This window comes from Heloderma suspectum, chromosome 12, assembly GCF_057233095.1.
Source record: "Heloderma suspectum isolate Gila_16-S chromosome 12, 16-S_ref, whole genome shotgun sequence".
NCBI classification, from domain to species: Eukaryota; Metazoa; Chordata; class Lepidosauria; order Squamata; family Helodermatidae; genus Heloderma; species Heloderma suspectum.
In genome coordinates, this window is record NC_139469.1 from 17246094 (window position 1) to 17262962 (window position 16869).

Below are 16869 nucleotides of genomic sequence, written 5' to 3' on the forward strand. Positions count from 1 at the left end.
GGAGCCACTGCTGGTCAAATTAGACAATACCGGCCTAGAAGTTCTGACAGGGTTTGCACGACATGAGGGTGGTTAACAAGCCACGGTGGCTCATTAACAACCCCTGTGCATGCCGGTCACATGTGGGCCCAATTTACCTAATTACCTCTGCTGGGTACAGCTTGTTGTGATGTCTGAACCCAGCAAGGGTGGGTGGCTGGGGTGGTTAACAAACCACCCAGAACCCATGGTCTGTTGTAGGGTTGCTGGGTGGTTTGTTAACCACTACAGCCAGCCACCCTTGCTGGGTTCAGACATCACAACAAGCTTATTATCCACCCTTGTGTCATGCGAACAGCCCCATTGTCTCTAGCTAAAGGGACAAATAGTCTGGGGAGGTGCAAGGCCACTTCCTGTGCTTAAAACTCACAGCTCTCCCTGACTATCCATTCAACAACTGCCTTTTGTCAGAACACTGTTGCTCTGCCTTTCCCACAAGCTATCGCTTTCCAATAGGCAGGGACTGAAATTTCCTGTTGTTAGCTCCCATTCAAGGGGCATCAAATCAATCACCCCTAACTATCAGCTTAACAAAACGATGGTCTCCCAGGAGCCATAACAATACTCTTTTGCAATGTGAAGAAGAAAACTGATTTTTGCCAAACCATCTGATTTTTAATTAAAAAAAAAAAAGGAGTGTGAAAAACAGAGGGAAAGGTCAGGACTGTGAAAGATTTCATAGCTGCATTTCCATGGGCTTGCTTCTGGTTTTGTTGTTTTGTTGCCACATGGTAATATCTCATTACAAATTAAATTCTTGCTTCAGACTGCCTTATAGAAGTTTTAATGTTATGCCGATCAAGTTTAAAAATAAAAGGAAGTGTAATTTGCATGACCGAGGTGAGAAACTAGCACGAAGAAAACTACCCGGGGTATCCAAAGTAGGATAACAAGTTCCCTTGGTTTGAAGTTCTGTATTAAAATGACTAAATATGAGGCTGCCTTTGGGAACACCTGAGATGGGTGCAATTTTTTTAAGTGTAAAAGGAGTCCTTTTTACTTACATGACTTTTTTAAAGTTAAAAGGATATCCTTTTAAGTTAAAAAAAATGCATCTGTCTCAGGCATTCCTCAGCTATTTTGTTAGTGAGCAGCTGAGCAGCGGGGGGTGGGGAGAAAGATCACGGGGAAGGTGAGGTTTAAACCTCACTTTCCGCACGATCTCCCTCCCTGCACGCTGCTCAGTTGACCACTAAAAACAGCCAAAGAGCAGGGAAAAGAGGACTCAGCCCTTCTGGCACTCATCTTTCACTCAAGTGCAAACTTGCATTCAGCTTCCAGATGCTTTGGAATGTTAGACTCTTCAAAAACCTCTTCATTTAAAAATGATTCTATAAAATCACTTGTGCCTCTTAATTTCAAATTGTGTGCCTATTGATCTTTCTGATTACGACAGCCTTAAGTGATGATTTTAAACACATTTCCTGTACATTTATGGCTGATTAGATGGTAGATAGCTTTGAGTGCAGAACAAACTGGATCAAAGATTGCCAAAGAATGGAATACTCATCTACTAGATCTATACCTGTTAATAATACCAGTTCCATAACCCAGACACTTCACTGATTTAGGCTACAATCCTGTATCCACTTATCTGGGAGTAAGTCCCATTGAACTTAATGGGGCTTACTTCTGAGCAGACACGCATAAGATTGCACTGTAAGCAATTCAATTCCACATTCTTATTTACTTTCTTGGATCAATATGGAAGAAGAACAATCTTAACAATTTAGTACAAATATTAAAGAGGTTTCTCTTTATACAGAGTCCAAGTGCTGTATTAGTCTTTCTCCTAGTTAAAACATGAAAACCTTTCCATAGCAAAAGAGGGTCCTTTACCTCTGCGGCTCGGTATGAGATGCACTGTAGAATCCAATCAATTGCAGGAGAATAAAGTGTGAGATATAATGGGATCTCTACACACTGCACTACCAGCTGATTCTGAACTGTATCCCCATGAATCTGTTAAAAACATCAAAGATAAATCATCACAAAAAAGTCTTACTCTTTAGGGAAAAAAATATCCTGCATTCACTATGGAATCCAAACATTCAATGCAACACCAACCTCAACAAAAACACTGAAAGCCTGTTTCAAGCAAGCATCAAGAGGAGAAGCCTGTTCCAAAGGACTCACAGTTTCTACTTCACCGGATCAGGAAAATCCCAAGTGCAAATAGTTGTGAGAACTCCCAGTACATTCAGCCCTTTCTTCCCACAATGAGGAAGGCTACAGCGAGAATGTGCATGACCAAGGACTGCTCCTCAACTCCCCCAGGCAGAATCCCAAGGGTGGGGCATAGTGTATTATGGTTTGGATTTGGTACTCCCTGGACTCCATGAATGGTAAAGGCGGCAGCATTCCTTAAGCCAGGGGTGGGGCAGAAGTTAAACTGGGATCTACTGGTAGATCTCTGGATAATTTGCAGTAAGGGTTTCTGACTCCCTATCATCTAAAAACAGCAACAAATTTCCCCTACCAAAAAAGTCAGGTTACAGAAAGAAAGAAAAAAAAAAAAACACATAGGGGAAATCAGGAGGGTTTTTTAATTTATTTTATTTATATCCCACCTTTCCTCACAAAGAGCCCAAGGTGGCTTCCAGAATTTTTGTACAAAAGGATTTGTGAGGACTTGGTTCTGGCTACTGATCACACATTTCTGGGCTGAGTATGTGCTCAGAGGCACCCTATTTCTCAGTGTTATGAAAACCCGCCTAATCTACAATCTTGCATCTGGCATATGGTTGGATCTCAAGAGTCTAGTAAAAAACAAAAAATCACATAAGCCTGAAGTTCCTCACCTCTGCCTCAGGTTACACACTGTCTTTGATCAGTCAACAAGTGATGGCTTGGCAGTGCGCTCCATGTGTCTATGAGACAGGTCACGTACAAAGCTATTATTAACGGCTGGCCTCCAATCGACATTATCCTAGACATCTTCCAGGAGTGATTATGTTTCGTTTTTTCTTTTAATATAGCCATGTTCGTAGTAGGCAGGAATAAATAATACTAGGTGGGATCCAGATTAAGTTAGTCAGACTCAGGTTCCATTAATTTCAATGGGAACCAAGTGTGACTCACTTAGTCTAGAACAACCCATTGAGCTATATTCAACTTTTTATGCTTTAATATTTTATCTGATATTGGTTTTCCTGAAAATATTCTAGGTTCCCACAGCCTGCAGGATAAGCTGGGATATAAAATGTATATGTACACAATTAAAATTATTGGTGTGTACACTGGTTCTCTCTCTCTCTCTCATGGGAGGTGCTGCTATCATCACCATCACCTCTTTTCCCAGGCATTTGGCAGCACATGATGAGTTTTTAATCCGTCCTGGATTTGTCTTTGGTTACGACTGACTGTTCAAAATTGTTTTTAGTTATATGTTGTCTTTGTGTATATTGTCTATGTATAAATGACTTAAACTTTGTATATTGTATTTTAATATTTTATTTTTTGTAAACTGCCCAGAGAGCTTCGGCTATGGGGCGATATAGAAATGTAGTAAAGAAAGCAAGCAAGCAAGAAAGAAAGACAACAATGATTATTGTTGTTGTTACAGTTGTTGGATTCTAAAGTACCAACTAGCAACATTTATACTGGATAAATCCATTACTGGGTGCTTTGTGAATGAAAATAACAATTTTAGCTAGTAGTCAAAAAGATAACTGGAAGTTGGTCCTGAACAACAAAAAGAATGATCACTCCATAATTTTTCTGCATTTTCTATACTTTGTCTGAAATGTCCAACGCAAGCTACTGTTACAGACGAAGCAAGTCTAGATGATCATACAATCATAGAATAGTAGGGTTGGAAGGGACCTACAAGATCATCAAGTCCAACCCCCTGCTCAATGGAGGATGCCTTATTCCCAGGCAATCTCCCATCCAAGTAGTAACCAGGGCTGACCCTGCTTAGCTTCCAAGATCAGATGAGATTGGGCACATCCAGCCCTTTGCTTGATCTATTGGTGGCTCTCCAAAAGAAAACACACAAACAAAAAAACATTTCAGTCACATAGCCTACTACATCATCATCTCTCACTTACTTGTTTAAAAGTTAGAAGGAAGTCAAAGAAGTTCTTGTTTAGGCTCTCTTTCAGATGTGGAGCTACTTTCATTCCAACCTACATCCACAGAAACAGATAAATTAAATCTATTCTGTATTTCTCCTGCAGCAACACAATCATGCATATCCGTATACCTATTGTGTCTTTTTAAAAAAAATGGGTCCACCTAGAAAGATAGCACATTTTATTTATATAGTGCCAACTATGTACATGAAAAACTAGGACAATAAGATGAACATTAGATAAGGGAGCAATCAGATGGTGTAAGGCAGCTGCATTTTAAGTAAAGAAAGCCGAAGAATACAATACATAGCCAGGACATCCTGCAGTGCAGACACAGCCCTAGTTTATAATCTCCTAGAATTCGGAAGTGGGATGACTCGTAATCTAAAGGAAGCTGTGACTAAACTGTCTGTTTCTTAGACTGGATAAATTCTGCGACTAGCCTGATCACTTTTTGTAGGACCAAGGCCGGTCCTACCATTAGGAAGAATGAGGCAGCCACCTCAGATGGCAGGTGCTATGGGTCAGCAGAGGCAGCTCCCAGCCATTCCCCTGTTTCGAGGGCAAAGCTGTGTATGCCCCTTGGCCTGGCCTGCATCCTCTAAATTAGCCTGCAGTGCTCCACTCTGGTGCAGTGGAGGACACAGTCCTGTCACCGGTGTTGGAATTAAATTCAATGGCTAGTCCAGTCTGCTTCTGTGCATGGCATCAGCAGGGTGCTATCTTGTTCTTAGCTCCAGGGAGCAGCACTTCTTGGGCTAGCCCTGCATAGTAACAATGAAGCCACATTTTAAAAGAACAAAATCTTACCCTGCAGAGATATGCTCTAGCATAGACTGCAACCAAAGGATCTCCAATACCTCGGATCATGGAGGTCAACCGTGGGAGACACTCTGAAATTCCCCTGAAAAGGTGATTTGAGAAAGTAGGTTTTACGATTTAACCTCACACCCATCTACCATTTCATCTCTTGACAACTTGAAAGGCTATCATATACAGTATTTGACTCCTATGCTTGCAGCTGGCCAAGGATAACACCAAATACCCAACAAAAGGCACAGTAAAATGTTACTTAAGAATTCAGCCTTTACTTAGCAACAACATCAGCCAAAGGCCATTGCAGGAAACAAAAGTTCATAGCAAAACATCTAAAACATAGCATGCTAAATAATAAAGCAAAATATAAATGCAGTTAGATCTCATCATTTATTTATTTTTAAAGATCCTGCTTTTCTCTACAAATTTACAGAACAGTATACCATCAAAACACCCACCAGCAATACAATCACACAAACAAGAAGCAACAGTAATATTAAAACATCACAACACTTTCTCTTAACTCTTTCTACAGCCATGTAACCAAGATAAACAACACACAGCATAATGTAAGATCCAAACACCTGCCAAAAGCGTAGCTAGTGTGCTTTAGCAAATGTGTGCAAATCTCCCCAAATCAGTCTAAAAGAAGCCAAAACCATACTTGTGGTTCAGTCACAAAATGCTGCTTGTTGGAGCAACATGCAGGCAAGCTTATCTGGCTTCAAGCCACAGCATTCCTCGGAGCTCTCTGCTTCCCATCTTTCCCATCTGATCAAAACTGCTTGATCAGAATCCACTGAACCTGACTTGCCCTAAGTTCTTGGTGTGAACCAAAACACATAGTGCCCAATAACTCCAGGCCTGCACTGCAACAACAGAGCTTGCTTGCTGAAACAGGACAGTCATTGGAAGATGTCTGAGAAATCTCTGGACATAATTCACACCTTGAATTCACATTTCCATATGTACCACATTTATCCAATACTTATCAAATGGTATCAGACTTACGTTTTGGAAAGAAATTTGTTGCACTTCAGTATTGCTGCTTCCACATAACTGTAACAAAAGGTCATTGGAAAATGTCCAAAATAAATAATGTTCAGAAAGGTAAAACAAGATGTCCCTTGATGATTAAATACATATGTCCAGGGTCAAGGGTGTCATGGCTGCTATAAAACCTTACACATACTATACAGGCTTACTGCCATGGACAATTAAGGTCACAACAGGTTAACTGTAAGCATTTTCAGTAATTTACAAGTATGATTTTGTTTCACCCAGAAGCCCCTGCTACCTAACTGCCCACTTAAGTGGTAAAAGTAATTTTTATATTATTGGCCACATTCATACATAACAATAACCCAGGATTCCTGGCTTATCCTGGCTTACTGTGAACTAGCAGCATGCTGATGCACACTGCTCATTTGCTCCTCCTTTTGCACAAGTGAGTATAAAACTAATCAGGAAGTAATAGCTTATTGTGACATCCAAACCCAGGATCCTGGTTTGTTGCTCCTAAACAAGCCAGGATCGTAAGCCAGCAACAACTCAGGGCTGCTCTGAGAACTCAGCTATTGACTTTGGGGATCTTTTAGGGTGGATCTAGTCCCAGTGACAGAACTAGAGCACCTAAGTACCCATCTAATTCAGCTTACCTACAACCTTCAGGGGACTAAGGTTAAGTAGACAGATAAGATCTCACTGAAGGACCCCTGGGACACCATACTTACTTAATACATAAAATTCCATATATTACCTCCTTTGCCTCAAGCTGAAGCACAATACAAAAAGCAAACAAAACAAAGGAAACCAGTATAATACACACTAATATAGGAAAAATAAGTTACATGAACTAGTATATGTTGCAATAAAAACCAGAGAGATTTGAATTTCAGTCAGTTTTTTTTTTAACTTATTTATTACATCTGCCCTTCATCCAAGGTGCTCAGGTAGCATTCATGACCCCAGCACTACTATCACAATTTATCCCCACAACTCAGCAGGTTGGTTAATCTGAGAAATGGAGACCTTAGGCTTCATGACTAAGAGCTTCATGGTTGTGAGAGCTTCATGGCTTAGGAGGGATCTGAACCCAGGTCTCGCCAGTCAAAATCCAACTCTCTAAGCCAGGGGTAAGCAACGTGGTGTCCTCCAGCTGTTTCAGACCAAAACTCCCACAAATCCTGTCCATTGGCCATGCTGGATAGGGCTGATGTGCACTGTAGTCCAAAACATTTGGAAGGTATCAGTTTACTTACACCTGCCCCAACAACTATACCACACTGGCTCTTGGTCTTTTAAACTTCATGAATGGAAAACCCACTAAAGCCATAGGTAAAATTTAGTCCATTTTAACACTGAACTATGAATTCTGCTGGCACCCTAGACAATGCACAGAAGAGGCCTTTTGATACTTGCTTATTACTCTTTTTTTCATGTGGAAAGAGCCAAGATAACACGGTGAAATTCCTTCTTCCGGTGTTTTGGTTCTTTTTAGAAATTCAAGCATTAACCAGATAACATTTTCATCATCTTAAAAGTCTTATTTGAAAAAGGATACAATCTGGGAATGAGTTCTCGGATGGAAGCAATCTTGAAGAACCAGTTTAAACAGGTTTCTTTGGCAGTATCATTAATACTTTCAGGAGTAAAATGATCTGATAAAACAAGACAGAGAGAAGATTAAACTGAGAACCTGCTTTCTTATTTAGTTTCAGAATCAAATTAGCTATGTTCAGTTCATACAGTTCTAAGAAAATGCCATGCATGAGTACTAAAACCCCATACTATTAGAAAATGATCATTTCAGAGGTCATCTGGGCATCTGTTTGCCAAATATAGAGTAATTGGGAACGAGAACCTCAACTTCCATTCTTTATTAAAACTTTTATTTTCACCCTCGTGTTACAAAGAGGTATTACCACCCACACCTTTCCCCTTCCATTATTTTTTTCCCACTGAAGAGACTGTAATTCCAGGGAGCACGGCCACATCACTAGGACATCATGAATCGACATGCGGAGGCTTATTTTAACTTAAAAACAGTATCAACAGACCCTGACAGTTTTTAATATTATTTATTTACTATATTTTATCCTGCTGTTTCCTCTGAGGGGTTTAAGGATAACGTACATGGTTCTCTACCCTCATTAACCTCACAACAACCCTATGAGGTCTCCCTTTTTGCTAGCCCCCAACAGGTTAGTACAAGACTTTTGCAGGCTAGTAACTTTTGTGAGCTTGTAAACCTTATCATCCTTGTAAATATGATTAAGATTTCTTGAACTGGAAGACAGTTCTAGCTTTCAGCAATTGTAGGTACGGAGAAAGATACAAAGGCAGGTTTTATGTTAAAGACTTATAACCCTGTCTTTCTCCTTCCTGCTTAACGTGTCCTGACCTGAACTTTAGATTGTAAGTCTGAAATCTTTCTCTCTTCCTCTGTTAAATTTATTTAAATTATTTCATTTAATTAATAAATATGCCACTTTCCCCCAAATAGCTCAAAAGCTGTTCACAAGAAAACCTACAAATAAGACCATGAAAGATAATATCCACTGATCAAAGAAAAGACAGTTAATCAAATGCCAAGTGAAATGGGTAGGGGGGAGTCTTACAGCCTCTCCTAAAACCTAAAAAGGAAGTAAATTTCCTAAGCTCATTGAGGCTTAGAGCTTTGAACCCATTGAGGCTTAGAGCTTTGAACCCATAAACCTATTGTTATTACTGGTTTAAAATTACCAGGGCTTTCTGCTTCTAGCCATCACTGTCCTATCCAGTGGTGCGGCGGAGCCAGGAATGCAGCCCAGGCACTTTTTATTAGCAGGGATGTTAACGTTATCAGCTCTCCCTCTCAGAACTCCCCAGTTCCCTCTGAGCTTAGCTGCAATCCCCACAGCAGCTGGGGGAAAATGAATTTTCACAACAACAATATATAGTTCCCTGTTGCAATGCAAAGTATTTTGGGGTGGTTTGGTCTTGAATGGGCAAGTAAGACCCATCAGTTTTACAAAAGGTCCTGATAGAGATGAAAACTGCTGAAGTGTTTTGTTGATATAGGTCAACACAGCTGCCTGCATTTTTGGACCCTTCTTTGTGGGTGGGGTGGCCATGGGGGCTGCCATGAAGAGTGCCTGCACTTCAAAATTTACCACTACACCACTAGTCCTATCCTGTGTAAGAATGTGCTGGCAACCACTAAATCTGAATGGTAGGAGAATCAGGACAAAGGGAAGCACTTCGTCATGCAGTGAGTAGTTGAACTACTATTCTTCTTTAGATCTTTATTGTTTAAAGCCAAAAGCCGTCACAATTTCAAGTGAAAATAACAATTGAAATACATGAGTAAGAGACCAAAAAAAGAAGGAAAAATTGATAAAATACATTACAGTAAAAATACAAAGGAGTAGAATTAAAATATTTATAATAAAACAAGAAAGTGACACTTCCCCCCGGGACCATACCATAGGCACAAGCCTTCCCCTAAGATTGGCTGGCAAGAGCCGTTAAATGCCTTGCCCTCAGCTTCCTGGCAGCACAAGCAAATTTGGCAACCTATAGCGTAATATAATCATCATTACCTGCCAGCAAAGAGTAAACCTGTTCCATAGGGGATCTATTTTCCAAAGAATTAAGAGTATACTGGAGGAATTTGGCTCTTGGGGACACATAGAGGGAGTTGAACTATTGGATTTGCTTCCTCAAGATGTAGCGATGGCCATCAACTTAGATAACTTTAAAGGGGCATTAAAAATATTCATGGAAGATAAGGCTATCAATGGCTACTAGTCACAATGGCCATACACTACCTCCAGGACCAGACGCATCATGCCCTTGAATGTAAGTTGCTAGGAAACCACAGTGGGAGAAGGCTATCGACCTCATGTCCTGCTTGTGGGCTTCCTAGAGGCATCTGGTTGGCCACTGTGAGAAACAGAATGTTGGACTTGACAGACCTTTGGCCTGATCCATCTTCTTATATTGCCTGATGATGACAATCCCTCAATGGGAAAGTGGAATCACACAGGGAGAAGCAGTCCTTAATGTAAGAGGCCACAAAGAGGCTTTAAATCCCTGGCTAGAAAGGGATTTAAAATTAGCTCCTTCAATTAGTCCTGGAAGGAGTAATCACAGTAACTCATGGAATATGTGCATGTCTCCCAAGATCTGATAGGAAATATGTTACTGCATTCAAGCATCTCCTTAAGATGCATCTAGAATTGAATTTTACTGAATTACGGTCCCAGACCAGCCACTGAAAATACAAAGTATGAAATCAAGCTGACAAATACAAGCTGCAGGTGCAGAATATATGTAAGATGGCAAATTCAGTCATAACTAGCGTCAATGATAGTATCTATTAGTATCAGCTGGTACTAAGGTGAATTATAATGAAATTTAGCCATCTGATTCCTAATGGAACATCCCTAGGCACAAAATTTTGCCGCCTTAAGAGTAAATTGGTAGGTGGAGTCTGAAAGAAGAAGGGAGAAGTAAAACCTAACAGATCTGCCTGGAAACTTTATTAAAATTGGAGCAATATAATGGGAGAGAATGTCCCTATTATATAAACAGTGTAATAAAATATGTTCAACTGTTTCAACCATGCCCAACTGGCAGGGGCAATAAGATGCATCTATACAGCTTGGCTTTGCCCAGATCAGCCATCCTTCCCTTCTAACAGGAAGTTGTCCCATAGCTCCCAGCTAAAACCATTCAAACATAGCATCAATGAGCTACACCCCATCCCAGACAATGACACTTCCCTCTCACAGGCCTTGGGCAATAGGCCTGTACTTGTTCATAGATGGCCCCTGTCAGGGTTCCCCTTATGGCCTGGATCCCTTGAGCAACTCCTTAAGGATCTCTTGCCTCTTTAAGGGGCCCACCTTCCTTCTTTTAAACTTCCCCTTCCCAGTAACATGGGGTTTCGGCTGTAGACGCGGGGTGACTGATGCTCTAGACACAGGGTTTAATCACAACACTTTACTGATAAAATAAAGCAAGCACTAAATGTATTTACACAATAGTACTGACTGATACAAAAGGCATTAAGGGAAAACAGAAGTTGCAAAATGCAAGTTCCTTTAACCTAGATGTCCTTAGACTTCTCCAAGCTGCTTCTTCCTGCTCCCTCTTCAGGCTCTGGTCTCCCCGACTCTGCTCTTACTGCTCTGGTCTTTCTGATTCTCTCTTTTTATACCCTCCTCCCAAAACATCAAAAGTACTGCTTCAAACCTGAAGAAATGAAACTTAACTGGGGAATTGAAATTGAAACTTAACTAGGGAAATGAAACTACACTTCTCAGCGTTACCCCCTCCCAACAAAAAAAGCCCAGGCCTCCAGGCCTGACCTTTTTCCTTGCCTCTGTAGTCCTCAAATCTTCACAGCCCCCTAACTTAAAACAGCTACTTACCAGCAACAGACCATATGACAAGGTTACCCAGATGCCAACTCCATCCCCATATCTACACTGGCAAGACCATTACAGGACCTAATAATGTCACCCCACAACGCTAGCAGCTCATGCACCTGCTCATTTTCCAATGTGATATCATCTGCCAGCAATGCTCTTCTGCATTCTATAATTCCCTACACAGGGAAAATAAGTCAGTCTCTATGCAAAATAAATGGCCACAGATCTGGCATCAGAAATTGCAAGATTTAAAAGCCAGTAGGGGAACGTTTCAGCTACCCATTACGCTCTGTCAGTGACCTTAAAGTGGTCATTCTTGAACAAAGAAGCTTCAAAGGGAGACTAGAACAAGAGGCTTCTGAGTTTATTTATTAAATTATTTATTTATTAAATTTATTAATCGCCCATCTGACTGGTCACCCAGCCACTCTGGGCGATGAGTTAAAATTCATCAAGAAATTCAATCCTATCTCGAGCGACTTCCGGTTGGAACCAATGTCGCCCTCGCAGCAATCCGCGGAGCCTCCATGGGATGCTATCTCAAACAGCTTTTTAAAAGGTTGAAAAACCTTTTCATCTCCCCCTTGGAATTAAAAGGGGGGGGCAAGGCAGCATCTGGATAAGATCTTGGAGAAAAGTACTCTCTGCGAGGCAGCGGGGGGGGGGGGGCTGGATTCCAAGACTACCCTCCCAGAGCTTAACCATCACAAAAAGCTGTTTTGAAACTCCTATCTAATAATATTTGAGAACAATATTTGAGAATATTTGAGGACCTGCAAGATTTGTTAGAAGAGAAACATGGCTACAGCGAGGAGAAAGAAAGGAATTGCATCACCGCCCACTCCCCCCGTAGCTCCCTTGGCAAAAGCTCCGAGAACAGAAGATATAGGTGAATTATTGACTCTGATAAAAACTTTATCTTCGCAATTTGTGGAGCAAGCCAAGAGGTTGGATTCAATTCAAAATTCCATCACCGCCCTGCATGGGGCTGTGGATTTAATTAACACTTCTTGGCAAAAAATAGAGGCGAAGGTTAACAAGCTACAAGATAGACTGACAACAAACGAAACTACGACACAAGCTTTTTTCAAAAAATTCTCTATCAGAATTTCCCAACTGGAGGCCTTCAAGTGCAGATCCAATGTACGTATTATTGGTATTAAAAATTTGCCTAGTGATGTAAATTTGCCTACCTTTGTGGACAAGCTTTTGCATGAGATACTCCCTGTGCCATCTGATTATTTACTTGATATTGAGCACGCATTTCATGTGCCAAATGCTAAAGAGACTGATTATACGATTATAGTCCAATTTGCAAGAATCTCCACAAAGAATTATATCCTGCGTTTGGCAAGAAAGGGTGGAAGTCTTTTTTGGAAACACGATAAAGATATGTTATTTCCAGATTACATCAAAGAGGTGGCTGATAAAAGAAGGTAATTCATCAAGGCAAAAAATATGGCAAAACAAATGAACTTACAATATCACTTAAAATATCCTGCTACATTTTGCATTGCTTCTGAAGGTCAGATGAAGAAATTCCTAAATCATGAAATGGCAGAGGCATGGCTGAACATAAAAATGCGTGAGATTTCTGTTCCGACCCCATGAAATGGAGTCTTTAAACAAGTTTTGCTACCTGTCTGTGTTTAGTCTGCATGATTCAGGCGAGGCCAGAAGATAACTGGTTATACATATATTCGTTTGCTTTCTTTCATTTTTCTTCTCTTTTTAATTTTTCTTTAAATTCTCATTCTCTAAAATGGATATGATATGCTGTATTCAAATATATTGTTTGACGGTGTATTGTGCACACTCATTTATATAGCTAGTATAAAATATATCACTGATTGTTGTAAGGTTGCTTCCAAGCTTTATTATTATATAACATTATAATTTCATCTATTATTATTATTATATCATCATCATGGTTGTTGTTCAGTTGTTCAGTCGTGTCCGACTCTTCGTGACCCCATTGACCATAGCACACCAGGCCTTCCTGTCCTGCGCTCTCTCCCAGAGCATGCTCAAGTCTATATTCACTGCATCAGTGATGCTATCTAGCCATCTCATCCTCTGCTGTCCCCTTCTCCTTTTGCCTTCCATCTTTCCCAGCATCAGGGTCTTTTCCAGAGAGTTTTCTCTTCGCATTAGGTGGCCAGAATATTTGAGCTTCAGCTTCAGTATCTGTCCTTCCAATGAGCACTCAGGGTTGATTTCCTTTAGGATGGACTGATTGGACCTCCTTGCAGTCCAGGGGACTCGTAAGAGTCTTCTCCAGCACCACAATTCGAAAGCATCAATTCTTCGGCGCTCAGCCTTCCTTATAGTCCAGCTCTCACAGCCATACGTTACTACTGGGAAAACCATAGCTTTGATTAGACGGACCTTTGTCGGCAAGGTGATGTCTCTGCTTCTTACTATGCTGTCTAGGTTGGCCATAGCTTTCCTCCCAAGGAGCAAGCGTCTTTTAATTTCATGGCTACAGTCACTGTCTGCAGTGATCTTGGAGCCCAAGAAAATAAAATCTGTCACTGCTTCCATTTCTTCCCCTTCCATATGCCAGGAAGTGATGGGGCCAGATGCCATGATCTTAGTTGTTTTAATGTTGAGTTTCAAACCAGCTTTTGCACTCTCCTCTTTCACCCTCAACAAGAGGCTCTTTAGATCCTCTTCACTTTCTGCCATTAGGGTGGTATCATCTGTGTATCTGAGGTTGTTGATAATTCTCCTGGCAATCTTAATTCTGAACTGTGATTCATCCAACCCGGCGTTTCTCATGATGTACTCTGCATATAAGTTAAATAAGCAGGGCGACAATATGCAGCCTTGTCGCACTCCTTTCCCAATTTTGAACCAATCGGTTGTTCCATGTCTGGTTCTTACTGTTGCTTCTTGACCCTCGTACAGGTTTCTCAGGAGACAGGTAAGGTGGTCTGGTACCCCCATCTCTTTCAGAATTTGCCACAGTTTGTTGTGATCCACACAATCAAAGGCTTTAGTGTAGTCAATGAAGCAGAAATAGACATTTTTCAGGAATTCTCTTGCTTTCTCCATGATCCAGCGAATGTTGGCGATTTGATCTCTAATTCCTCTGCCTCTTCGAAACCCAGCTTGTACTTCTGGTAGTTCTCGGTTCGCATACTGCTGAAGCCTAGCTTGTAGGATTTTGAGCATCACCTTGCTGGCATGTGAAATGAGCGCAATTGTACAGTAGTTTGAACACTCTTTGGCATTGCCCTTCTTTGGAATTGGAATGTAAACTGACCTTTTCCAGTCTTGTGGCCACTGTTGAGTGTTCCAAATTTGTTGGCATATTGAGTGCAGCACTTTAACAGCATCATCTTTTTGGATTTTAAATAGCTCAGCTGGAATACTGTCATCTCCGCTAGCTTTGTGGTTAGTAATGCTTCCTAAGGCCCACTTGACTTCACTCTCTAGGATGTCCATTATTATCATTATAAGACTACTTAGCAAGATTTTTGGTTGGTTAAACTGTTAAGCTTTATTATTATTATTATTATTATTATTATTATTATTATTATTATATTTTAACTTAAGGGCAATATATGGTTACTGGGAATGAATTATAGGCCTGCTTCCTTGCTATAAGACCGATGATATGATATTGAAATGTAAGGTTGATTATTAAATTGTAATATTGCTAATGTTATAGGTATAGTTTTTAAAATAGAATGGGATCTGAAGCCCGTGTGTGATGAAGTTTAAATTTAACCCTTTAAAGAAGAAAAAGAAAAAAATTCCTTTTCTTTTTCTTCTTCTTCTTCTTCTCTTTTCCTCTCCTTTTTGTTATTGTTGTGTCCTCTTTAGAATACTGTATTGTTGGGAAATTTTATTTTTTGATCAGGTTGCTGGTATTGTTTCATTTATAAAGACAAAAATAAATAAAAAGTATTTTCAAAAAAAGAAATTCAATCCTATCTCCTGCAGCTTGAATTGGGATAAAGGTGTTTTTTACTTGTGTTAATTGGCTTACCCAATGCCAGGATGTTTGCATTAACAGCAACTGTTTTGTGAATGGCCTCTATTAATAACATGATTATCACTGTTTGTACCTTCTGCATTTCATTTCAGTCTGACCTGCCGTGTACCATCATTCAGCCATGTTTATATGACCCGTAACTCAGGATAACACTTCATACATCTGATGAAGTGGACTGTAGTCCATGAAGGTTTATGCCAGGGATGGAGAATCTCCAGCCTGCAAGGTTCCCCAATCTGCACTCCACTCCCCCTCCCCACAGCTATGCTCCCTTCCTGGACATGATTTTAATCCCCACTGCAGGATATTGGAGGAAGAGGGTTTTATGTATGTATGCATGTATTTATTTATTTAAAAAATGTTTTGGCTGCCTTTCATGGCAGAAACCCTCCCAAGGTGGCTCACAGCAATAAAATACATAAAACAGTTTAAATGTTAAAAGTGATAAAAACATAAACACAATAAAACAGCGATAAAAGCAACAATAAAAGCCAACAATAAAACCAACAACAGGGTTAAAACACCCTGCCCACTACACCCTGATAGGCATGAAAATACGGCCCCTCCTCAGCATCAGGGGAGAGGGGGGCAGGGCTGAAAAATGTGTGTATGTGTGCGCGCATGTGCACGTGTGTGAATGGGGTGTATGAGAGAGAGTGGGGCAGCCCCACCCATTGCTGGCGTGCAGCCCCCCAAGAGGTTTCCCACACCTGGTCCTCGGGCCAAAAAATGGTTCCTCAACTCTAGCTTATGTTAAAATAAATTTGTTAATCTTTATTTTGCCATAATAATGTTAATTGTTTTTATTCTGATATACCTTGCGTTTAATTTTAGATTGTAAACCTTTGGGGAAGGACTGGTTAATGTTGGAAGAGTGAGTAATGATTTTAGGCATAATGAAATCATAAGAATAATTTGCAAACTATTTTGCCGGTACATGTATTTGTGCAGGTAAAAGAATAAGGAAACAATCCTATGGCCGCTAGTCAGCGGCTAGATGGCCATAGGATATTTCGGTTTCCGGGAACTGACCTTAGAGCCCATGCTCCGAGGTCGGTTCCCAGAGAACCGACCATCCCCCCTTCCTGCACTGCCTCACAGCCAGCTCGGAACAGCCCCGCGCTCAGAAGAGGAGCACAGAGCAGCGAAAACGGGGTGTCCTGGGGGGCATTCCAGGGCAGGGAAGGCGTAAATGCCGGTATGACACATCCGGTTGCCTCCTCCATCATTCCGCCTTCCCGTGGCTAGACAGCTGAAATCAGCTGTCTAGCCACAAATGCAGGGCGGCTGAAGTGTGGAGGGAACAATCCCCTCTATACTCCTCCTGCCCTGCATTGGATAGGCCATCATCTCCGAGTTCGGAGGCGGCCACCTATCCCCATAGGATTGCGCCCTAAGACTGCAATCTTTTGCACATTTACCTGGGATTAAGCCCCATTGACCTACTGCTAGACAAACGTGCATAGGGTTGCACTGGAAATACAGCAACCACCACGCTTGTGCCTAATTCACAATA

General features: G+C 41.0%; 1 protein-coding gene across 2 annotated transcripts in view; it reads right to left on the reverse strand.

Annotated features, from left to right (window-relative positions):
- The window catches only part of VPS35L (VPS35 endosomal protein sorting factor like), a 108450-nt gene that overhangs the window by 60960 nt on the left and 30621 nt on the right, over positions 1-16869 (reverse strand). For both annotated transcript variants that reach the window (XM_084818572.1, XM_084818573.1), the window contains exons 10-14: positions 7495-7591; positions 5943-5990; positions 4926-5019; positions 4092-4169; positions 1879-2001 (exon numbers count right to left, since the gene is read on the reverse strand). In XM_084818572.1, coding sequence (XP_084674698.1) covers positions 1879-2001; positions 4092-4169; positions 4926-5019; positions 5943-5990; positions 7495-7591 — 440 coding nt within the window. The remainder of the gene's footprint in view (positions 1-1878; positions 2002-4091; positions 4170-4925; positions 5020-5942; positions 5991-7494; positions 7592-16869) is intronic.